The sequence below is a fragment of the Suncus etruscus genome, chromosome 15 (genome assembly GCF_024139225.1).
Source record: "Suncus etruscus isolate mSunEtr1 chromosome 15, mSunEtr1.pri.cur, whole genome shotgun sequence".
Lineage (NCBI taxonomy): Eukaryota > Metazoa > Chordata > Mammalia > Eulipotyphla > Soricidae > Suncus > Suncus etruscus.
The window spans coordinates 34343173-34368393 of record NC_064862.1 but is presented as its reverse complement, the minus strand read 5'-3'; the positions used below and the strand labels follow the sequence as shown (position 1 = coordinate 34368393).

Sequence of the window (25221 nt, the reverse complement as noted above, 5' to 3'; positions counted from 1 at the left end):
TCTTCCCATAGGGTCTCCTGAGCCTGCCTGGAGTAATTTCTGAGCACAGAGCCAGGAATAACCCCTGAGCACCGCTGAGTGTGGCCCCAAAACAACAGCAACAACAACAAAAAGAAAACCTAAACATAACGTATTATTGCATTATTTACCATTACATTAAGCAGAGGGATTTTTTTGTTGTTTTTTTCGGGCCACACCTGTTTGATGCTTGGTTACTCCTGGCTAAGCGCTCAGAAATTGCCCCTGGCTTGGGGGAACCATATGGGACGCCGGGGGATCGAACCGTGGTCCTTTCCTTGGCTAGCACTTGCAAGGCAGACACCTTACCTCTAGCACCACCTCGCCAGCCCCCAAGCAGAGGGATTTATTACTACTTTCTAACACTATCTCAAGGGCAATAGAGATGAAGAAAATCTAGAAGCCTATAAAACTAGTTTGTTGGGCCGGGAAGGTGGTGCTAAAGGTAAGGTGCCTTGCAAGCACTAGCGTAGGACGGAGGGAGGTTCGATCCCCCGGTGTCCCATATGGTCCCCCCAAGCCAGGGGCGATTTCTGAGCGCATAGCCAGGAGTAATCCCTGAGCGTCAAATGGGTGTGGCCCAAAAACCAAAACAAACAAACAAACAAAAAAAACTAGTTTGTTACCCTTCCCCCAACTTCCTCCTAGCTTACCTGGATGGGAGGGGTCTGTTGTTGCTAATAAAGAAGTTGTCTCAGGGATGAGGAGGGATTCATGGAGAGAGGCAGGAGAAGAAGCCAAAGCAGGAAGAAGCAGGATGAGGAAGGGAGAGACAAGTTGGGTGCAGAGCTACTGTTTAGCTTAGAGACCAAACATGGTGGCTAGGGCCTTTAATAAAGCTGCATGTCTCCTGACTTGTACTGACTGCTTGTCGATCATTTTTCTCGCCGCTACCCTGAACCCTCAGACCTGCCAGGCCAAAGAAGCTGCAGCCCCCACCACAGGCTTCGAAAGGCCTCACCATCATCCACAACCATCCAAGACTCTATAATTAATAATTAATTCTACACTAGCTAACTGATTAAATATGTGAATAAAAAAAGGCATCAATGGTGATACTTGAGATTTTTATTGGAAATGGAAAATTATATGGAAATGGAAAATCAAGAACAGGGCAATAGCTCAAAGGCCTGGAGCACATGCTCTGTATGTAGGAGGTTCAAGTTCTATCCCCGGCACTGCATGGTTCCCCAAGCACAGCATGGTGTTGAAAGAAGCCTAGGAACAACCCCAGGAGTGGGAAAAAGACAGAAAAAAAGAAAGGGAGGAAAAGAGAATGAAAGGGAAAAGCATCTTCTCTATTTGCTGAAATGTGCTTGGTACTCTCACAGAGGCCTTGGCATCTTTTTTGGTTTTTTTGTTTTTCTTCTAAGGTTTGGGCAATACCCAGCCATGCTCAGGGGTTACTTACTTCCTGCACTCAGAAATGGCTCCTGGCTGTGCTGGAGAGACCATAGGATGCTCGGGATGAACCTGGGTCAGCTCATGAAAGCAAATGCCTTGGCTGTACCTGGTATCTTATTCTGAAGCAATTCCTATTAAGTAACATAAGTATCAGTCAGGCACTGATGTGGCTCTTATGCATCAAAATAAAAGCAAAACCAGATTATCCTCAAATAAAAAAGTAAACATTGTTTCATACCACAGAAACATTCTTCTATTCTGCTACAATTTGCCAGTTACAGGTTTAGTTTTCCTTTATTCCTCTCACCTAGAAATGATGGACTCAGCTAACCAAGAGTAATCTCTGTCCCCTCCGTTAGTATTAGTGGTAAAGGAAAACTCTCTAAGGGAACCTTAGAACCTTTCTTCAAATGCACCCAAGTCCTTTCCTACTTGCTTAGCTGATCCTTCACTGCAAGGAGTCCTCAAACTCATCTTTGTCCCATTCTAGAGATCAGTAGCCTTTTGCAGAAGGGCATTGCCAATGTATATGAGGTGGTGGGACTGAACTATGGGACCACTCCCTGATGTAGGAAAAATGGGCCATGAGCAGTTGGATAGCATAGGGCGAATGTGGTTGACAAGTTTTCTAGAAATTTGCAGATTAGACCAACCCTGTTAATCAGAAAAGGGCTTATCTCCAGATGCTCTAGGCGGTGCCTGGAAGGCTTTTTGTTTTTGTTTATTATTATTATTTGGGGGGGATCACACCCGGCAGCTCCAGCTCTTTTGGCTCTGTGCTCAGAAATTGCCCCTGGCAGGTTTGGGGGACTTTATAGGGATGCTGGGTATTCAAATCACCATCCATTGGCATACAAGGCAAAGGCTCTACCAGTGCCAATTTTTGTTTATTATTATTATCATCATCATCATCATCATCATCATTATTTTATTTTGGGGGACCACACCCAGAGGCACCCAGGGGTTACTCCTGGCAGGCTTGGGGTGGCCATATGAGATGCTGGGAATCGAACCTGGATCATCAGTGTGCAAGGCAAAGGCCCTACCCTCTGTGTACTATGGCTCTGGCCTTGAAAGTAGTCTTTATCTTATTTTTTTTTTTTTTGTTTTGGGGCCACACCGGAGATACTCAAAGGTTACTCCGGGCTATGCGCTCAGAAATGCGCTCCTGGCTCAGGAGGCCCATCTGGGACGCCTGGGGATCGAACCGCGGTCCGTCCGTTCTAGGTCAGCGCGTGGAAGGCAAAAAACGCTCTACAGCTAGCGCCACCTCTCCGGCCAACGCAATCAAATAATCTGGAAAATCGATCGCGTGCCAAGTAGATCCTCAGGGTCTTAGAGACGCCATGAAGACAGTCAGTCCTCCTGAGACTCGGAGTGTCAGTCGGTGGACTTGCCCAGGCAGGCCTTAACTGAGCGCGCCCCGTCCCGTCCCGGGGCCCGCGCCGCCATATCGGCGGCCGTTCGGCGGGACTACAACTCCCAGCGTGCCCCGCGGCGACTCAGGCCCCTCCCGGCGTGCCCCGCGCGGCCCGGGCTGGAGGGTTCTAGAAGGCGTGACGCGCGGCGGGGCCCGCGGGAGGCAGAGTCGAGTCGAGTCGCGGCGCGGCGCGGAGCTGCGCGACGGCCGGGCCGAGGGGCGAAGCGAGCGTGTCCGTCCGTCGCGTGGCGCGGGCATGGCGGCGCTGGGCCGGCCCTTCGGCGGCCTCCCGTTGAGCGGCGCCTCGGAGTTCCTGCCGCCGCCCGCGGCCTTCGCGCCCGACGCCGCCGCCGCCCAGCCGGGCCCGAGAGCGGGGAGCCGCGGCGGCGCGAGCGGGGGCCCGGGCGGGGGCGCGGCGCGAGGACGGTGAGGAGCCGGAGCCGGGCCCGGGCGGGCGGGGGCGCCCCGGGGAACGGAGGCCCGAGGGAGTCGACGTGCCGCCGCCGCCGCCTCCTCCCGGCGGACAACTTGCGCTCCCGAGGGAGGGGAGGGACCCCGAGCGGCCTCCCGCCCCGCCCCGCCCCGACCCGACGGGCAGGGCAGGCACCCCGGGGTGATCGCTCGCCCTGCGCGGTGGGCTCGGGTCCAGAGCAGGGGGGACACGGAGGAGGGACACACACAGTCCAGAGCAAGGGGGGACGCAGGATGGAAACACACACCCCAGAGCAAGGGACACACACACACACACACACATACACACACGTCCAGAGCAAGGGGGCTCGCAGGAGGGAAACACACCCCATAGCAAGGGACACACACACACACACACCCCAGAACAAGGGACCACACACGTCCAGAGCAAGGAGGGGACGCAGGAGGGAAACACACACACCCAGAACAAGGGACACACTCACACACACACACGGGTCCAGAGCAAGGGGGGAACTCAGAAGGGAAACATACATACACACACATCCCAGATCAAGGGACACACACACACACATACACGTCCAGAGCAAGGAGGAAACTCAGGAGGGGGGAACACACACACACACACACACACACACACACACACACACACACATCCCGGCCTGTGTCAAGGGACACACACACACACATACACGTCCAGAGCAAGGAGGAAACTCAGGAGGGGGGAACACACACACACACACACACACACACACACACACACACACACACACACACATCCCGGCCTGTGTTTCTCAAGGCACTGATTTCTGTTTGTTTCGGCAGCTTTACGCTTCACTGTAAAAAGAAGCACAAGCGAGAGGAAGAGGATGATGAGTAAGTTCCAGGGGCCTGTTTTTCCCTCCCATGAACCGTCATTTATGTCCTCAAATACCTGTTTTATTATTTTATTTCATTTCATTGCATGGTGTACAAAAAAATCGAACTTAGTGGGTTTTTTTTGTTTTTGTTTTTTTGTTAATATTTTGGGGAACCACACCCGGTGAGGCTCAGGGATTAGTTACTCTTGGCTAAGCGCTCAGAAATTGCTCCTGGCTCAGGGGACCCTATGGGACACCGGGGGATCGAACCCAGGTCCGTCCTGGGTCAACGGCATACAAGGCAAACGCACGCACTACCGCTTTGCCATTGCTCCAGCCCTTTCATTTTTTTTTTTTTTAATGGATTTCTCGATTCTATGTGAATCATCGGAGCTCACACCTGCTCTTGTTTAAGCCTCTTGGCACCCACTAGCGAACTTTTGTTTCCATTCCTGTCTTCAGAGTGACAGTCCCCACCTGGTGTAAGCATTCTTAAGCGGTCCTTTTTGTTGTAATTTGTTTTGTTTATTTCGGTAACTAATGTTTTGTGTTAGGAAAACCATCTGGTACTTAACTTTAACATTCTGACCAACTTTGTCTAGCACCATAGCCTGGAGTTCCATTCTTTTCTTGCAGTGAGCAGAATGTTGACCTTTTTAATAGCCAAGTAATACTCCATTGAGTTTGTAGAACAATACTCCTTTATCCAAAGGGGATGCTGAGTATCTTAAGTACCTAACCTGGGTTGGCCACATACAAGGTAAATTCCCTACCTGCTGTGTTTTTGCTGTTTTTTTTTTTTGTTGTTGTTGTTGTTGTTGTTTTACATCATAGGTAATCAAAGTTTCCCAGCATCATTTGTAATAGAAAATTTCCTATCTCTATTGTTGTCTTGGGTACTTTATGACAAATTATACTCCCCCCGCCCCCCAGTCTAGCACAGCTCAGGGCTTACTCTTTTTTTTTTTTTTTTTTTAAGTTTTTGGGTCACACCTGGCGGTGCTCAGGGATCACTCCTGGCTGTCTGCTCAGAAATAGCTCCTGGCAGGCACGGGGGACCATATGGGACACCGGGATTCGAACCAACCACCTCAGGTCCTGGATCGGCTGCTTGCAAGGCAAACACCGCTGTGCTATCTCTCCCGGCCCAGGGCTTACTCTTGGCTCTAGACTGAGAGGTCACACCTAGCTCTGAATGGAGCTTGGGGTACCATATGGGATGCCAAGATTGGTTCTGGGTTAGCTACGTGCAAGGCAAGTGCTCTGCTTGCTGAACTATTTTTTCTTTTCTTTTTATGATTATTATTTTATTTTTTTAGCTAAACTATTTCTTGGCCCCTCTTTTTTGGTCATTTTTTTCACACGTATATGAGTTTATTTCTAGACCCCCAATTCTGTTCCCTTGGTCTATAAATCTGGTTTTGTTCCAATCTATGCAGTTTTAAGTATTTTATGATGTGGTTTGAAATCTGTGAGCAAAGAACTTTCAGTTTTCTTCTCCAGATTGCTTTGATTATCTGGTGTTTTTTTATGGTTCTATACAAATTTTAGATTTTCAGGGTTTTTTGTTTTTGTTTTTTGGGTCACACCCAGCAGGGCTCTGGGGTTACTTCTGGCTCTGCGCTCAGAAATTGCTTCTGGCAGACTCAGGGGACCATATAGGATGCTGGGAATCGAACCCTGGTCCTTTCTAGGTCTGTTGCATGCAAGGCTAACACCCTACTGCTGTGCTATCACTCCGGCCCTGAGGCTCCTAATCTTTTACCTCCTCTGTTATGTGTAATTTGTTTCTGTATTTTTCGAGGGTCTCCCAGATGGTGCTTAGGGTCTAGGAGTAACTGATAATACTGGGCAACCGGTCTCTATGACTGAATGATAAGCCCAAAGGATGTGGTGCTGCATGGACCCAGTGATGTCCTTGGGCTCCCATGGACCCACCCAGTAGCGTTCGGGGTTGACAGTTACCCTACTCTAACCCTGTTCTATCTCTTGATGGTCCAGGTATTTTCTCCTTTTTTCTTTTGCAGTGTCAGGGATCAGACCTAGACTCTCAACATATTCTAGATACCATTTAGCCATATCCTCCACCCTTTTATATTTTTTTAGATGGGATTGTAAGTGGATTTATTTTTCATTTCATTTCATCTCAAAATTTGTAAGGAAATACACACAAAATTCTTATATATTGATTTTTAGCCTGCTGCTTTACATTTCATTTATTATTTTTAGTAAAGGCTTTTTTTGGGGGGGTTGGGGCCACACCTAGGGGCGCTCAGGGATTACTCCTGGCATGCTTGGAGGACCATATGAGATTCTGGATCGAACCTGGGTCGGTTGTGTGCAAGGAAAATGCCATACCAGCTGTGCTTTTGCTCTGGCTCCTATTTTTAGCAGTTTCTTATTGAAGTCTAGGTTATATTTATGTGTATTGTTATCTGCATACAGCGATAGTTTTATTTTCCAGTTTGAATTAATTTTAAAACCCTGATCTAGCTTAGCTTTCCTGATTGGATTAGCTTTCAGCCTTTTTTTTTTTTTTTTTTTTTTTTTTTAACTGTTACGGTGTAACTGGATTTATGAAGTTTACTATCTTTCTGGGCCATGTATTCCAAGTTTATTGAGAGTTACTGAATATTGAATGAAAATGAATCTTGTCTGAGTGAACTTTGTCAAATGCTTTTCAGTGTCTTGTTATGCTTATAGGATTTTTAAAATCTTCTTGATGTGGTATATCACATTGATTTGCATTTATTGAACCAAATAACAGTTGGTCATGATTCTTAATGTGCTGTTAGGTCTTAATTACCAAAATTTTGTTGGGGATTTTTGTATTTTTTGGTCAGTCAACTCTTGTTTTAAATAAAAATGTTATCTCTGAAAAGAGCACAGGAATTTGTAACATCTTTTAGAGGTTAACAGTAACTGGCAGTTTAGAGGGAAGCAGTTTTATTACTATAATTTAACAGTTTTATAGTGTTTATTAATATTTATGGTTTTGATGTACAGTTATTGCATTTGTGGGAAACTTCGCTCAGAAGTTAGTTGGTAGGAATGTGGATTTTTGAGTCATGTGAATATTGTATAAAAGAATTCCAAGTGAACAAAGGCATACATATTTCAGGGAAAACTCCCTCCCACTGTGCTAATGCTCTGGCCCCTGGTTTTTCTTTTTCTTTGTTTTTAAAGCATATATATTATAAACAATAAACAAAGGCATTATCTTCATTACCTCTTCTTTTGAAGACCATTTAAAATTTCACACATTTCTGATATTTGAGCACAGAGCCAGAAGTAACCCCTGAGCATTGCCTGGTATGGCCCAAAAACCAAAAAATAAAAATAAAATTATACACACTTAAAATTGTATATACCATAGATTATTTTTAAGTCTGTGGGGAAGATATAGGAAATGCACACGACAAATTGACCTTTTTATTTTATTCTCTATAAGTTCATTTTAATTTTATTCTTTTGTTTTGGGGCCATACCCAGCAGGACTCTGAGCTCAGGAACCACATCTGGTGGACTTGGGGGACTATATAGATTGTCTGGAATCAGACCTTTGTTGGCCACATGCAAAGCAAATATCCTACCTGCTCTACTATCACGCTGGCTCCTCAATGAATTTTTTTTTCAGGGCTTACTCCTGGCTCTAAGCTCAGAAATCGCTCCTGGCAGGCTCGGGGGACCATATGGGATGCCAGGATTCGAATTGATGACCTTCTGCATGAAAGGCAAATGCCTTACCTCCATGCTATCTCTCCAGCCCCTGAAAAAACTTTTTTAAATTAATTTTTGTTTGGGGGGCCACACCTGGCAGTGCTCAGTCCTTACTCTTAGTTCTGCACTCAGGATCACTCCTGGCAATGCTCCAGGGACCGCATGTGATGCTGTTTATCAAACCCGGGTTTCCATGCAAGGCATGCACCCTTTTGCTGTATTGTCACACTAGACCCTTTATGAAATCTTTATTGCCACTTAAAGTGGCCCACAGCTTGAGTATCGCTGGGTGTAGCCTCAAAACAAAACAATAAAATAAGTTATAGGACTAGAGAGATCATATGGTAAGGCACTTGTCTTTTTTTTTTTTTTTTTTTTTGGTTTTTGGGCCACACCCTGTGACACTCAGGGGTTACTCCTGGCTATGCGCTCAGAAGTTGCTCCTGGCTTCTTGGGGGACCATATGGGACACCGGGGGATCGAACCGCGGTCGGTCCTAGGCTAGCGCAGGCAAGGCAGGCACCTTACCTCCAGCGCCACCGCCCGGCGTCTTTTTCTTTTTTTAATTTTTCATTTTTTGGTTTTTGGGTCACACTAGGCAGTGCTCAGGGGTTGGGTACTCCTAGCTCTATACTCAGGAATTGCCCCTGGCAGGCTCGGAGGACCATATGGGATGCCAGGATTTGAACCACCGTCCTTCTGCATGCAAGGCAAATGCCTTACCTCCATGCTATCTCTCTGGCCCCTACTTGTCTTGTACTCAGCTGATCTGGTTTCAATCCAAGTACCCTAGATGGCCCCTTGAGCTCTGCCAGGAGTGATCCTAGAACAGTAAGCACAGCCAGCACAGCCATGTGTGACCCACAAACCACATAGTGTTAGTAATTTAAAGAGGTTTTAATAATAATTTTAGTAAGTTTAATAATAGTAATTTAAATAGATATATTATGGGTCAGGGAAATAGCTCAAAGGACTGGAGTTTTGCATACTAGAATCCTGGGTTTGATCTTCACTTTGTGTGTGTGTGTGTGTGTGTGTGAGAGAGAGAGAGAGAGAGAGAGAGAGAGAGAGAGAGAGAGAGAAACCTGGGGGTGTGTGGGGGGGTTGTGTGAACCCTGGGGGTGTGTGTGTGTGTGTTGTGGTGGTTGATCCTCACTTCGTGTGTGTGTGTGTGTGTGTGTGTGTGTGTGTGTGTGTGTGTGTGTGTGTGTATTTAAAGATCAAATAGAGAAGTGTGTGTGTGTGAACCCTGGGTTTGATCCTCACTTTGTGTGTGTGTGTTTAAAGGTCAAATAGAAGGGGCTGGTGTGGTGGCGCTAGAGGTAAGGTGTCTGCCTTGCCAGTGCTAGCCTAGGACAGACCACGGTTCGAACCCCCGTGTCCCCTATGGTCCCCCAAGCCGGGAGCGACTTCTGAGCGCATAGCCAGGAGGAACCCCTGAGCGTCACCGGGTGTGGCCCAAAAACCAAAAAAAAAAAAAAAAATCAAATAGAAATCCAAATGTGGAATTGTTAGTAGTGTTTATTATGGTAGCCCTACCTGTAGCCCTAGCTTTAGCTCCTTTTTTTCCATTATTTTTGGTTTTGGGGCCACACCTAGTGTTGCTCAGAGATTACTCCTGGCTCTGCACTCGGGTTATTCCTAGGGGTGTTCAGAGGATCATATGAGATGATGGGGATAGAGTCTGGGTCAGCCACTTGCCCTATCCACTGTACTATGCCTAGCTCTGTCCGCCTATCTTTTTTTGGGGGGTGGGGTTGGGTCACACTCAGCAGTGCTCAGGAGTTACTCCTGGCTCCATGCTCAGAAATCGCTCCTGGCAGGCTTGGGGGGGCATATGGGATGCAAGGATTCCAACCACCATCCTTATGCATGCAAGGCAAATGCCCTACCTCCATGCTATCTCTCCGACCCAGTTCCCCTATCTTTAGCTTCTTGAAGAAGCGTCTTTGTGTTTTTCAAAATAGTTGGACCTGTTTATTCCATTGTTTTTCTCTATGTCCCTTGTAACACTTGTTTTTGCTGTGTATTAAGCTGTTTGCTTAATAGCCTGAGTAGTTCCATGCAAGGCGAATGCTCTATTCACTGTACTTTCGGTCTGGCCCATTGTTTTCTTTTGCTGTACAGAAAATTTTCTATTTATGTACCTTAAATATTACTCTGAAAGATGTGTAACTCACTTTGGCCACAATAAAAGTTTTTTAAAAAGTTTTTCTATTTAATGTAGTCCCAACAATTTATCTTTACTTTTACATAATTCATTAAGAAATAGCTCTAAAATTATCTCTAGGGGTTGAGAGATAATACAGTGGGTAAGGCACTTGCCGTGCATGCAGCTGACCTAGGTTCAGTCCCCAGCACTGCATATATAGTACTCAAGAATGGCCTCTAGTTCCTGAACATTGTTAAATGTGGTTTTCCCTCTTACCCCCCCCCCCAAATAATTTTAGGGGGGGTCACACCCGGCAGCGCTCAGGGGTTACTCCTGGCTCTATGCTCAGAAATCACTCCTGGCAGGCTTGGGGGACCATATGGTTTGCCGGGATTCGAACTGCCATCCTTCCGCATGTAAGGCAAACGCTTTACCTCCATGCTATCTCTCCGGCCCCAAAATAAATTTTTTAGCAGTAATGCCCTGGAACATTTTAACCAATATTACTTCCTGAGTATTTACTTTATGGCTTTAGAATCATTTATACTTGGGGACTTAGATTTAATCCATCTTTAATTTGTTTTTGTATATGGGGTTAAAGAGTAGCCTTAGTTTTGTTTTGTTTGGGAGCCACACTCACTGGTGTGCCCCCTGTACTATGTCTCTGGTCCATAGTTTCATTCATTTTGTGTGTGGCTGTCCAGTCTTTTAAACACCATTTTCTGAAGAGACTGCTTTCCTTTTAGATCCGTTGTCACATTATATAATTTTTTTTCCTGCCACACCTGGTGACATTCAGGGTTGGGGGACCATATGGGACACCGCAGGATCAAACCACGGTCTGTCCTAGGCTATTATGCCCTGCACCACCACTGCAGCCCCCACATTAAATATTGATCATTGTGTGATAACGTCTCAGGGCTTTCAGTTCTGTTTCATTGATAAATGTCTGCTTTTTTTCCCAACTATACAATTTTTCTTTTTTGGTTTTTGGGCCACACCCGGCGGTGCTCAGGGGTTACTCCTGGCTGTCTGCTCAGAAATAGCTCCTGGCAGGCATGGGGGACCATATGGGACACCGGGATTCGAACCAACCCCCTTAGGTCCTGGATCGGTTGCTTGCCAGGCAAACACTGCTGTGCTATCTCTCCGGGCCCAACTATACAATTTTTAATTGTTGCTTTGTAGTGTTTGTTTGAAGTCAGGTAACATGAAATTTTTCTTTTCATTTTTCTTCCTCAGAATTGCTATGACTATTTGAGATCTTTTATGATTCCATAAAAATATTAGTATTTCTGTTCTGTCTCCTTAAATAATATAATTGGAATTTGGGAGCATTTCCCTAGCTGTACTTAGGGCTCATACCTGGCTGTGCATATGAATGACACACTGCCAGCACTCAGAGACTCTGCATGCAAAGGATGTGCTCTCCCGGGCCCCATCATGGGAGTTTTTATTGGAGTGAATTAAATCTGTACATTACTTTTAGGAGAATAAGCATGCTGACCAGATTCTCCTAAGCCATCAAGATCCTCTGCTTTTCTATTTCTCCATCCACATCCTCATCATTACTGCAGGTGGCGCTGGAATTGTGAGACTCAGCTCTTTGGCATTATCTTGCTGAGTCACCACCACATTGACATGTGTAGGTTCTGTCTTCTCATTGCTTCTCTCCAGGTTTCTTTCTTTGGTACCACCTTCCACTTTAGATGGAGTGTTTTCTGGCAGCGTCCTTTGAACATCTACAGAATCTGCTTTGGTAGTTGTGAAGAGATCAAGAACAGAAGTCACTTCCACATTTTGCACCTGATGCTCAACATTCTCCGACTCAGCTGCCTCAACACTAACGCTGTCATTCGTCTGGGCCTTCACTGTTTTCAGCTCCTTTGGTATTTGGACCCTGCCCAAGAGAGAGGCACTGAGTGCTGCTTCAGGGGTAGAGTTGAGCTCAGTCGAGGTTCATTGTTTTCTTGAGAAAAGTAGTATTTTTAGTTGTACCTTCTCTGGTCTTAAACTGATGTATATTTTTGGAAATAAGCACTATAAAAGAGAGGGTCTGCCTGTAAGGAGGGGAGGAATAAGAAAGCTGACATCATTATATCTTGATTAATATTTTGTTGGGGTTTTTTATTATTATTTTGTTTGTCTTGGGCACTCCCAGTGGTGTCCAAGACTTATTCCTGGCTCTGTGCTTAGGGATCACACACCTAGTGGTGCTCAGGGGGCCATATGGAATGCTGGGGATAGAATTCAGGTTGATTGCATGCAAGGCAAGCCCCCTATCTCTCCAGCTCCTATGTTTGCACTTTATGAGTATATGATTTTATTGTTAAGAAAAGGAATGATAATTTGTATTTTGTAAACCATAAGTGCTATTTAACTTCTTTTCATTTAAACCATTTGAGTATATTTTTGTGTTTAACCATATGTATACGTATTTCTGCAAATTATTGACTTATTAGACTTTGTTAATATATAAGAAATTTTAATTAAAAATTCAGTTTATTTTGTCTTATAAATATTTCCCACAAATTTGTCATCTGTTTTCTATGCATCATTCTTTGCATATGATTTTTATGTTACTGAGTTGAAACAGATTCACAACAGTGGATTTGAATGTTGTCTTAGAGTAAAGAGGGAAAAAACAACAGTACTTTACCAGACAATATGTATGCCCCTCTATATGGCTTTGCGATTGCAATAGATTCAGAAGTTTTGGAGGAAGGGTGGTAGAGGACATTCCCAGCAGGCCTTGGAGCACTACTTGATGCTGAAGATCAAACCTGGAGCTCTCAAAGGGCACTCCAGCCCTGTGAGCCATCTCCCCAGCCCTCAAAGGGTCACATTCTGCTTTAATCATTTGAAGTTTCCTATAAGGTATTTTGATTAAGGGTTTTATTAGGTTTTTAATTTATTTAATTTTTTGTTTGGGGGCCACAACTGGTGGTGCTCAAGGGTTACTCCAAGATCTGCAATCAAGAATCATTCTTGGTGGTGCTTGGGAGTGCATATGGAATATTGGGGATTGAACCTGAGTTGGCTGCAAACAAGGCAAGCACCCAACCCACTATACTATCACTTCAGCCTTTGGAGACCATTTGGGATGCCAGAGATTAAACCTGGCTGTGTGCAGGGCCTAAAAATGCTTCAAACTTAAAACTCTTGGTTTGAGGCATAGGAGATAGCTTCAAGGACTGGAATAAAATGCATGCCTTTCAAGCTTGAGGCAGAGTTCAAGCCCTGGGGTTCCTAGCAGGGTTCCTAGCACCTAGGGTCCTGAAAACTATCATACTGCCAGTCCAAGTATTAGTCCTTCTGACCTGACTATATAGCCAAGAGTGGCCCTGGGGCTCTTTTCCACCCACCCCCCAAAAAAAACCCCAAAACTATGGGTGTTGAAATTAATCACTTTTAGTTTACAGGAGGCCTTGTAAGAATGAGAACTTTACAAATGATGTCCAGAGCTAGAGTGTCCTTCCCAGCTAACACATCCATAGCTCTCTATGGTACACTAAAATCTTTTAGAAAAATTGTGTTTTTCTGTGGCTAAAGTGATAGTACAGTAGTTAGGGCATTTGCCATGCATACAGCCAACACAGGTTCCATCCCCAGCATCCCATATGGTCTCCTGAACACACCAGTAATAATCCCTGAACATTATCAGACATGACCCCGAAATTAAGAACTCCCCTCCCCCAAAGGGCCAGAAAGATAGCACAGAGGTAGGGCATTTGCTTTGTATGCAGGATGGTGGTTCAAATCCCGGCATCCCATATGGTCCCCCCAGCCTGCCAAGAGCGATTTCTGAGTGTAGAGCCAGGAGTAACCCCTGAGTGCTGCTGGGTGTGACCCAAAACCCAAAAAAAAAAGAACCCCCCAAAATTGTATTTTTCTTTTTGGGGCACAGCTTGGAAGTCATGGAACCATGATAGAGCACCAGAGATAGAGCCCATACTTACTCTGCTAACTTGTTGAGTCTGTCATTGACCTCTATGTCACCTATATTTCTTTGGCACTTAATGAACTTTGAGTCTTATGTAATACACCTGCAAACATGAGCTAATTTTACTTAAATCATGGTGGAGATTGAGAGCACAGCTCTTTACACTTATTTTTATTCTATACTTGAGGGCTGGAGCACATGGCTTTACATTTAGGAGCCCCCGATTTGATCCCTAGTACCTCAAGAACCTTACCTGGTATCATCAAAAACAAGCAAGAAAAGTTGAATTGTTGGGTATGCTAGAAAAATTAACTATTCCTTCTGTATCCATTGTTTTGTTTTAGCTGGTTTCTTATATATGTAATTGTTCCTCTCTAAACATCACACACATGTCAAAACTATCCAAATAGTACAGAACATTTTTGTTTTGTTTGGGGCCACACCCAACAGTGCTACTCCTGGTTTTGTGCTCTGGGGTCATACCTGGTGGTGCTCCAGAGATATGGGATGCCAGGGGTCAAATCCCAATCGGCGACATGCAAGGAACGTGCCCTACCCGCTGTACTGTACTGTAATCACTGAGGTCTGTTAGTAAAGAACATTCTTAATATTCTCTGGATTAGGGCCGGAGAGATAGCACAGCGGCGTTTGCCTTGCAAGCAGCCAATCCAGGACCAAAGGTGGTTAGTTCGAATCCCGGTGTCCCACATGGTCCCTCCTGCCTGCCAGGAGCTATTTCTGAGCAGACAACCAGGAGTAACCCCTGAGCACCGCCGGGTGTGACCCAAAAACAAAACAAAACAAAACAAATATTCTCTGGATTAAAATAATTATATGGGGCTGGAGAGATAGTACAGGAGGAAATGCACTTGTCTTACTGTGACTACCAGTTCAAACTCCAACATTTGGTCCCTTTAGCACTCAATGCTTCTAAGTTACACTGGGTATGGCCCACCCCAACCTACCCTCCAAAATAACTAAAGAGTACAGGCCCTGAGTCCAGTTTCTGACACCAAAAAACAAACCAACAATTATGAACTGAACATATAATTGCTAATTTATTTTTTAAAATAACAGATTGGAGAATACATTATTACCAGGTTTTACATCAACACTTTAAAATTTTTCATATTCTTTTATTTAGGTGGGGGGGATCATGGGATTACTCCTGGCTCTGTGCTCAGAAATCACTCCTGACAGGAACGGTGACCGTATAAGATGCCAGAACTTATACCACTGTCTGTCCTGAATTGGCTGTGTGCAAGGCAAATGCCATACCGCTGGGCTATCTCTTCAGGCCCCCAATTATCATTTTCTTTTTTTTTTTTTTTTTGGTTTTTGGGTCACACCAAGCAGCACTCAGGGGTTACTCTTGACTCTATGCTCAGAAATCACTCCTGGCAGGCTTGGGGGACCATATGGGATGCCAGGATTCGAACCACCATCTTTCTGCGTGCAAGGCAAACACCTTACTTCCATATTATCTCTCTGGCCCCCAATTATATTCTTTTTCTTTTTCTTTTTTTTTGGTTTTTCGGGCCACACCCATTTGATGCTCAGGGGTTACACCTGGCTAAGTGCTCAGAAATTACCCCTGGCTTGGGGGGGCCATATGGGACGCTGGGGGATCGAACTGCGGTCGCAATCTTTCCTTGGCTAGCACTTGCAAAGCAGACACCTTACCTCTAGCGCCACCTCGCCAGCCCCAATTATCATATTCTTTTTTTTTTTTTTTTTTTTGTGGTTTTTGGGTCACACCCGGCAGTGCTCAGGGGTTATTCCTGGCTCCAGGCTCAGAAATTGCTCCTGGCAGGCACGGGGGACCATATGGGGCGCCGGGATTCGAACCGATGACCTCCTGCATGAAAGGCAAACGCCTTACCTCCATGCTATCTCTCCGGCCCCAATTATCATATTCTTAATGTGAAAAAGAAAACTGCCTTGTATATTCCATGCTGCCTCCATACCCTCAGTTTCAAGACTCAGAAGCTAATGATAACCACTAGTGAATTCTTTGATTGCAGAGCTGTTTTTTGGTCTTGAGATTGCCTTACTGGAACCCAGGCTAGATTGCATTTCTGGTCTAAGTATATATAGACTTGGGTCAGCTTTCTGTTTAACTTGCTTCAGACAGCGTCTAACTACTGAATATGTTAGGGTGGTTGCACATTCTTGATTATAAACTTGTATGGTGAATGAAAAGAGGCAGAAGGTTTTAATAAAATGAATTATTTTGGTAGGACTTAGGAACTTTGGGTCTGGTTTCTAAAATACTAGTTACTACATAATATTTTAGAGGTTATAATTTAGCTTTTCTAGTCCTCAGTTTAAAATCTGCAAAATAATTAAACTTGATAAATACTTGGGGCTTCAGAGATAGCACAGCGGTAGGGCATTTGCCTTGCAAGCGGCCGATCCAGGACCAACAGTGGTTCAAATCCTGGCATCCCCCGTGCCTGCCAGGAGTGATTTCTGAGCAGAGAGCCAGGAGTAACTCCTGAGTGCTGCTGGTGTGGCCCAAAAACCAAACAAACAAAAAACCTTGATAAATACCAGTCTTTGAAACATGTTTTTATTTTTGAGAGTTCAGAACCATATTTTCAGGTTTATGAATAATCTTCAATAACAGAACAAAATAATAAATAGAGCTAAGAAAGTCTCTTCAACAGATAGTTCTTGGAAAATTAGATATCCCATGCAGAAAATAAATTCAGAGCTGATACACAAAGTCAAATATAATTAGATTAAGACATTAATATCAGAGGCTGGAGAGATAGCATGGAGGTAAGGCGTTTGCCTTTCATGCAGAAGGTCATTGGTTTGAATTCCGGCGTCCCATATTGTCCCTCGAACCTGACAGGAGCGATTTCTAAGCGTGGAGCCAGGAGTAACCCCTGAGCACTGCCGGGTGTGACCCAAAAACCAAACTCCCCCCCCAAAAAAAGACAATATCAGAACTTAATCCATAAATTGAGAAGCATATAGATACCTTTGAAACCTTGGGTGGGGGGCACACCCTGTGATGCTCAGAAGTTACTCCTGGCTATGCACTCAGGAATCACACCTGGCTTGGGAGACCATATGAGATGGCTGGGGATCAAATCACGGTTCGTCCTAGGTTAGCATGTGCAAGGCAAATGCCATACCGCTTGTGCCACTGCTCTAGTCCCTAAAATATATATATATATATTTTGTTTGTTTGCTTTTGGCCACACCCAGTGACGCTCGGATTACTCCTGGCTATGCGCTCAAAAATCGCTCCTGGCTGGGGACCATATGGGACACTGGGGGATTGAACCACAGTCCGTCCTAGGCTAGCAGGGCAAGGCAGATGCCTTATCAATTGTGCGACCGAACCAGCCCCACTGAAACATTTTTCTAAGAAGTGAAGTCCTTTTATTGTAAGAAGGGAGTAATTTGTACCCTGTTAGTCAGGTTCTTATGCTCAGATGGACAGTTGACATTTTGGAAAGGCCCAAGAATTAATGTTATGAACCTGTAGTTCTTGGAACAGACCTGATAATTTCTGCTCTCAGGGACAGGATGACTACCAGACTAATCCGAATACAATGGGTGACAAAATGACTGGTGCTGAACTGCTGTTTTGAGATCTGTCATTCCTTTATTTCCCACCCGACCTTTTCAGAACCAGATCAGAAGGAATTCTGACTGAGTTCTTGCATTGAATAATGTAGGATCAGAATAGGCAAAAGTCAAAGAATATGATTAGAGATAGGGATGTAATCCATTTCATTGCTTTCAGGAATATTGATTTGTTTTGTTTTGTTTTCAGTTGTCCAGTAAGAAAGAAAAGATTAACTGAAGCAGGCCTCAGTGCTGGGCCTAATGACTGGGTTCTTTGTGCACCTCAACAGTTAGAGGGACATGGAGTAAATTTGTGTACTAGTGCCCTTTCTGGACCTGGCATGACAGATGTTATTTGCGAAGAAATGGATCAGACAACTGGAGAACCGCAATGTGAAGTTGCCCGGAGAAAGCTTCAGGAAATTGAGGACAGGTAAATACAACATATGTATATCTGACTTGTTGCTCTATCTGTGTAACATTTCTTTTTTTGGAAGAAAAAAGGAAAGGGAGAGGTGGGATCATAACTGTTCATAACATGCTTGGATCACTCCTGGCTCTGCACTCAGGAATTACTCATGATGGGCTTAAGAGTACCATATAGGATACTGGGGCTCTAACTTGGGCTGGTGATATGCAAAGCAAACTTCCTACCCACTGTGCTATCTCTCTGGCTTGTGTAACATTTTTTTTTGTTTTGTTTTGTTTTGATTTGGTTTTTTGGTCACACCCGGTGGCACTCGGTTACTCCTGGCTCTGCACTCAGAAATTGTTCCTGGCAGGCTCTGGGGACCATATGGGATGCCAGGATTTGAACCACCATCCATCCTGGATCGACTGCTTGCAAGGCAAACGCCTTACTGCTGTACTATCTCTCTGGCCCCATGTGTAACATATTTTTTTTTGTCTTTGTTTTTGTTTTTTTTTGGGTCACACTCGGCAGTGCTCAGGGGTTACTCCTGGCTCTATGCTCAGAAATTGCTCCTGACAGGCTCAGGGGACCATATGGGATGCCGGGATCCGAACCACCATCCATCCTGGATCAGCTGCTTACAAGGCAAACGCCCTGCCGCTGTGCCCCAGGTGTAACATATCTCTTTTCTTTTTTTTTTTTTTTTTTGGCGCCCCCCCCCAACATATTTCTTAAGGTCTAATTCAGTGTTCCCAGAGTGGGTCATATGGCTCTTCTGAGTATGGTAGAGGGACTCAGTGGTTGGAGCACAGGGCATGGTGGTGGCAGTAGGCTAGTCTATGTAAATCTGAGAAAAAACTTTTGTCTAATTCAACATTATTATAGCACTTGCCTTGCAAGCTTAAGGCCTTGTGTTCAATACAGGGCACAGAGTTCAATATTTCTCATGTAATTATAATAAATAGTTTATATTGCTAGTTCTAAAGATTTTTGTTTTGTTTGGGGACCACACCCAATGGTGCTCATTGTTTACTCCTGATTCTGCATTCAGGAATCATTTGTGGCAGTGCTTGGGGAATCATCTTGGATGCCAAGGACCAAATGAGGTCAGCTGTGTGCAACGCAAATGCCCTACCCAATGTACTATTGCTCCAGGCCCCTGTTCTGAAAATTATTAATTTTTGGTTTATAAGAGCACATTTTTAAGATTTGCCTTAAATGTGAGATATTTAGGAAATGTTCAGTAACTATTAAATTATACTTTTTTGTTCAGATTTTTTTTTGGGGGGGGAGGGTTCACACCGGCAGTGCTCAGGAGTTACTCCTGAGTCTATGCTCAGAAATCACTCCTGGCAGGCTTAGGGAAGCAAATGGGATGCCGGGATTCGAACCACCATCTTTCTGCATGCAAGGCAAAACACCTTACCTCCATGCTATCTCTCCGGCCCCATTTTGTTTAGGTATTTAGCCTTTTGTTTTACTTGATCTTTTTCTGTAGATTCTATTGCTTTTACCCATTTTAATAATGTTCAGAGGCTGGAAAAATACATTACATGGGTTAAGGTGTTTGCCTTACATGTAGCTGACATTGATTTGATCCCTGGATATGGTTCACTTGGGAGGTGATCTCTGAGTACAGAACCAGGAATAAGCCTTGAGTCCTAAACATAGCCAATGTGGCCCAAAAAGGGGGTGGGTCTCAAAAGAGCATTCAGTTCAAATAACTTTACTAAATGATTGTTTGCTTTTGCCATCTTTATTTAGGATAATTGATGAAGATGAAGAAGTTGAAGCAGACAGAAATACTAACCATCTCCCCAGTCTTGTTCTTTCGGATACAATGAAAACTGGTTTGAAAAGGGAATTTGATGAAGTCTTTACAAAGAAAATGATAGAGTCCATGTAAGTTTTGCCTCTTGGTTTCCACTTGTACAGCATACATTGCCATCCTATCACATCCATCTATTTATTTCCTTATCACCAACCACATGAAGTTAAAATAGGATTTGTGCTGGGGCTGGAGTGATAGCACAGCAGGTAGGGCTTTTGCCTTGCTTTTGGCTGACCTGGATTCATCCCAGCATCCCAGTGGTCCCCTGAGTCTGCCAGAAGTAACCCCTGAGTGCTATCAGTTGTGACCCCAAACACTTCCCACAAAATAGGTTTTGTGTTTAGCCTAGTTTAGAAATTGTCATTTTCTTAGTTCATTGAAAGTAAACAAAATGCAGTATATGAAGGAGTTTGAAAATGCATAAATGGGGCCCGGAGAGATAGCACAGCGGCGTTTGCCTTGCAAGCAGCCAATCCAGGACCAAAGGTGGTTGGTTCGAATCCCGGTGTCCCATATGGTGTCCCATATGGTCCCCCGTGCCCGCCAGGAGCTATTTCTGAGCAGACAGCCAGGAGTAACCCCTGAGCATCGCCGGGTGTGGCCCAAAAACCAGAAAAAAGAAAAAAGAAAATGCATAAATGATGATAATACTTTCCCTTAGATTTATATTTTTAATTCTGAGTTATACCTGGTATTCCTCAGCAGTTACTCCTGACTGCACTCAGAAATTACTCCTTGCTGGCTTTGGAGACTATATGGGATGCTGGGGATTGAACCTGGGTTGGCCACTTGAAAAGCATATGCCCTTGTACTATCACTCAGGTCCCTCTCAGATTATTTTGTGGGGGAGAAGGACACATTACACACCTGGGGTGATTGAGCTACTCCTGGCTTAGTGCTTAGGATACTAGGATTCCTTCATGCAAAGCATATGCTCCAGCTCTTTGAACTATAATATTTGTTTTGGTTTGGTTTTGTTTTTGTTTTTTGAACTATAATATCTGTAAATGAAAGTACTTGAAAGTGAGAACTCACAACTTCAGCTGGTTCCTTCAGTTACCTGGGAGCAGAGCACCATAGAGATCTAAGAAATAAGTCTCCAAGAAGCCAGTTAAGGGACCCGAGTGATGACGCAGTGGAATGAAGTGATAGTGTTTGCCTTGTACTTGGCTAACCCAGGATGGACCTTGGTTCAATCCCCCGGCATCCACGCACAGCTAGGAGCAACCCCTGAGCGTCACTGGGTGTGGTGCCCAACCCCACCCCATCCACCCACCCACCCCCCAAAAAAGAAGCCAAAATTAAGCTGGCCACAAACCACTCTTTTTTGGTTTGGGTTTTTGGGCCACACCTGGTAACACTCAGAGGTTATTCCTGACTATGCACTCAGAAATTGTTCCTGGCTCAGGGGACCATATGGGACACGGAGGGATCGAACCCAGGTTCCTATTGGGCAGCTGCATGCAAGACAAATGCCCTGCCGCTGTGCTATCGCTCTGGCCCCAAACCACTTTTGTTTTGTTTTTTTGGGGGGCTACACCCATTTGATGCTCAAGGATTACTCCTGGCTGTGCACTCAGAAATCGCCCCTAGCTTTGGGGAACCATATAGGACGCTGGGGGATTGAACCACAGTCCATCCTAGGCTAGCACTTGCAAGGCAAATGCCTTTACCTCTAGCGCCACCTCTCTGGCCCCATCACTCTTACTTTTGTCTCCTAGTAGATAGCCCCTCAGTGCAGGACTTCAGCTTTAATAAGTATTTGCTCTTAATTAGCTACAGTTAAAGAGCTCAATTTTCTGGTTTTATAAATCATTAGAGTAGAAACCACACCCAGGTTGGTTGCATAGAAGGCAAGCTAAACTGCTAAACTATGGCTCCAGGTCCAAGATATTTTTTCTTAAAGGCAGAGCTTGGGGAGATATATATATACACAGACATACATATATATATATATATATATATATATATATATACACACACACACACATACATACACACATACTATATACCACACACACACCTCCTGCTCTACACTCAGAAATTGCTCTTGGCAGGCTCGGGGGACCATATGGGGATCAAACCCGGGTCTGTCTTGGGATGGCTGTGTGTAAGGCAAATGCCCTACAGCTGTGCTGTTGCTTTGGCTCCACAACAAACTCTTAGAAGCCAGTAGTGGCAGGGTTGTGTAGCACAGAAGGGGAAAGTGGAAAACAAATGTAAGAACCTGTTAAAATAAAATCTGATGATCGTTTTATAATCCTTGAGTTTAAATAAATCTCATTACCTGCTGAGTAAAGTAGTAGGTAAGATATAAAGTGCCATTTAGTTACTGCCTATAAAGGATTTATGAAGATCAGGCGATCCTTGGGAGTAAGTTTTCAATACCAGAAAAACTTAAAACACCAATCCCAGAGATATCAGGTGATGAGAGGTTATTGACCTTGGATATATTGGATATAGCTGCATCGTGACTGTAAGTCTCTCTGGTGTTGTTCTTAGCCCTTTTGATCTTAGTAATAGGACTCCAACCTGTGGGGCCAGAGCAGTAGCACAGCAATAAGGTGTTTGCCTTGCATGTGGCCAACCCAGGACAGACCCCAGTTTGATTCTCAGCATCCCATATATGCTCTCCTTTGCCAGGAGTAACTCCTAAGCACCTCCTGTTGTGACCCCCCCCAAAAAAAAAAAAAAACACAAAGCAAACAAACAAAAAGAACTACCAACCCTTAAGGGGAAGCAACTTAGCCAAGACTAAGCAGGTCACATTGCCCTCCAGCCTAAAATATATTACTTTTAGCTATTAGCAACTTATCAGAAGTTAGTTTTTAGTAGAAGGATCTTCTTTTATTCCCATTTCTTTGTTTTTTCCTTGTCTGTGAGTTCCCAGAAACCTTCCAGCTGTCACTGGATGAGAAGGGACTAAGGGCAGACACAGGCATTGTTATTGTTAATAAAGTTTGTCATAGGATGGCATATGATGACATAATGTTCCTCTCTAGTTTGGCAGGTACAGACATAAATGTTTTTTGGTTTTTGTTGTTGTTGTTGTTGTTGTTTTTTGGTTTTTGGGCCATACCCATTTGATGCTCAGGGGTTACTCCTGGCTATGCGCTCAGAAATCGCCCCTGGCTTGGGGGAACCATATGGGACGCCAGGGGATCGAACCGAAGTCCGTCCTACGCTAGCGCTTGCAAGGCAGACACCCTACCTCTAGCGCCACCTTCCCGGCCCCAGACATAAATGTTTTGACTTAATACAAAAGACTGCATTTCTGGGGCCCAACATATGGTTCCAGTGGAACATATGCCATGAGTGTGCAAAGCCCTGGATTCAGTCCTTGGCATTGCACATACCTCTCCTTATCTAGCATCCTTGGATAATTCCCTGGTGATCCCAGAGCACCAGCAAACTTGTGCACTCCAGAAAAGTCCCAGTTCCTTACGCACCTGCGAGGATTTAGCCTCCAGCATCATTTTCTCTAACTGTATTAAGCAAAGGTTAGAGTTCATACTTTATTGTTGTTTTGTTTCATTTTTGACCCACATTGAGCAGTGCTCAAGGATCACTCCTGGTCGGTTGAGGGAACCATATGAGAGTCCCAGAAATTGAACCCAGGTTGGTTGCATAGAAGGCGAGAGCCTTACTTGCTAAACTATGGCTGCAAGTCCAAGATATTTTTTCTTAAAGGCAGAGCTTGGGGAGACCGTATAGTACTAAAAATAGAGCTCAGAGCAGCATGCGTACTAGGCATATGTTCTACATGTCTAGTATGAGTTATATCTGGTTCGAACTGAGGTACTTTTGTTTTCTTGGTTTTAGGGCTATGCTGGATAGTGCTGAGTGGTTACTCCTGGCTCATTGCTCAGAAGACCAGACATTTCCAGGGGTTGAACCTGAGCTTCTTGTATGCAATGCTTGTGCTCATCCCATTGAGCTTATCTCACTGGCCCCTTGAGATACTTTTCTTTGGAGATGGGGAAATGGTCACAGGTCCCACACACAGTGGTGCTAGTGGTTCTAGGTTTGTGCTTAGAGACCATGTGTTACCAGGGATTGAACTGAGCTTAACTACATACAAAGCAAGTGCCTTAAAAAGTACTGTCTTGCTTAGCCCCCCCCACCAGATACTAATGTGACTGTCCAGTGTTTCATTTCTAATGACTTACAATAAGTAATGAAGCTGGAGCGATAATACAGCGGATAGGGTATGCGTTTGCCTTGCACAAGGCCAACCCTGATTTGATCATCAGTATCCCTTATGGGTTCCTGAGTACTGCCAGGAATAATTCCTAAGTACAGAGCCAGGAGTAACCCCTGAGTATCACCAGGTATGGGCCTTCCCCACATTAGAATATGATATATTTTTTATTTCATTCATTTATATTTGTTTTGGGGCCACGCCCAGCTATGCTCAAAGGTTGCTCCTTGCTCTGCACGCAGGAATATATGGCAGTGCAAGAGTACTCTACAGGATACCGGGGATATCACCCAGGTCAACCAGGTGTAAGGCAAACGTCCTGTCCTACCTGCTGTACAGTAGCTCTGACTCTTAACAATTTTATATGGAAAGGAAGTGAACCACATTATTGGTTGGTAAGGACTGCTCCTGGGTCTGTGTGCCAGGGGTCAGCCACATGCAAGGCCAGCACCTTAATCCTTATACTGTCTTTCCAGCCTGGTACTGTCACTTCTTATCTTTAATTATTAAATGATAATTGAATTTTCAGGGTATTTTTATGTTCCAAAATATCTTCTCAAAATTTTTATAAACATCTCTAATGCCTTAGGAGCCGTCCTTCCATGGAACTTGTGCTCTGGAAACCTCTCCCTGAACTTCTTTCTGATAAGCCAAAGCGGTCATCTAATGCTAAGAACTACCCAGGAGAGAACCAAACTAAGCATGCAACACCTGCAACTGCCTTCTCTCGGAGAACTGAACTGTTCTTGGAACCTCAGCATTTAGCAATGCCTGTTTACAATGGTTTGGAGGCAGCTGCTTGCACAGAAGAAGAAATGGAACTCTAATAGGTGTCTGTACTAAAGCTGTCCAAGTTGAGAAGGCTCATGTGTTCAGTCATGAATCCACTTGCATAGTAAGGGCCTTTAATGTTTTATGAAACGGGTGTCATAATATCTCTCCCTGTGTGGGCCTCTCATTCTGGGTAGCTATTTCTTGAGTTCAGTGATTTGCCAAGAAACTTGTCTCAAGGGAAAAGCAATTTTCTCGGGGATTTATTGAGGAAGTGTGAGATTTCAAACTGCAAAGGCAAGTATAGAAGTTCTACATGTAAGAATGATAGTCATCTGTCAGATTGTCTAAAACCATTCAGATACTTGACAAAGATGCATTGGGAAAGAAGTATGTTCCTGTTGTATACCTTATAGTTGGACTCACAGCTTTGTAGATATGACTTTGTTTATTTACCCTGGTGAATATATATACA

The 25221-nt window shown here is 44.5% G+C and overlaps 1 protein-coding gene across 1 annotated transcript; it reads left to right on the top strand.

Moving 5' to 3' along the window:
- The first annotated feature begins 3098 nt into the window (after positions 1-3098).
- On the top strand, positions 3099-25221 carry CCDC117 (coiled-coil domain containing 117). Its single transcript, XM_049789024.1, has 4 exons — positions 3099-3268; positions 4097-4147; positions 19708-19845; positions 24565-25221. Exons 1-4 carry the CDS (start codon positions 3099-3101, stop codon positions 24800-24802), a joined length of 597 nt encoding a protein of 198 aa, XP_049644981.1. The 3' UTR covers positions 24803-25221.

Excerpts from the sequence above, each read along its gene's own strand:
- CCDC117 (XM_049789024.1), top strand. The coding sequence starts at position 3,099 with ATGGCGGCGCTGGGCCGGCCCTTCGGCGGCCTCCCGTTGAGCGGCGCC. Across the intron at positions 3,269-4,096 it reads GGGGGCGCGGCGCGAGGACG|CTTTACGCTTCACTGTAAAA; the intron begins GTGAGGAGCCGG and ends TTGTTTCGGCAG. Across the intron at positions 4,148-19,707 it reads CGAGAGGAAGAGGATGATGA|GATAATTGATGAAGATGAAG; the intron begins GTAAGTTCCAGG and ends ATCTTTATTTAG.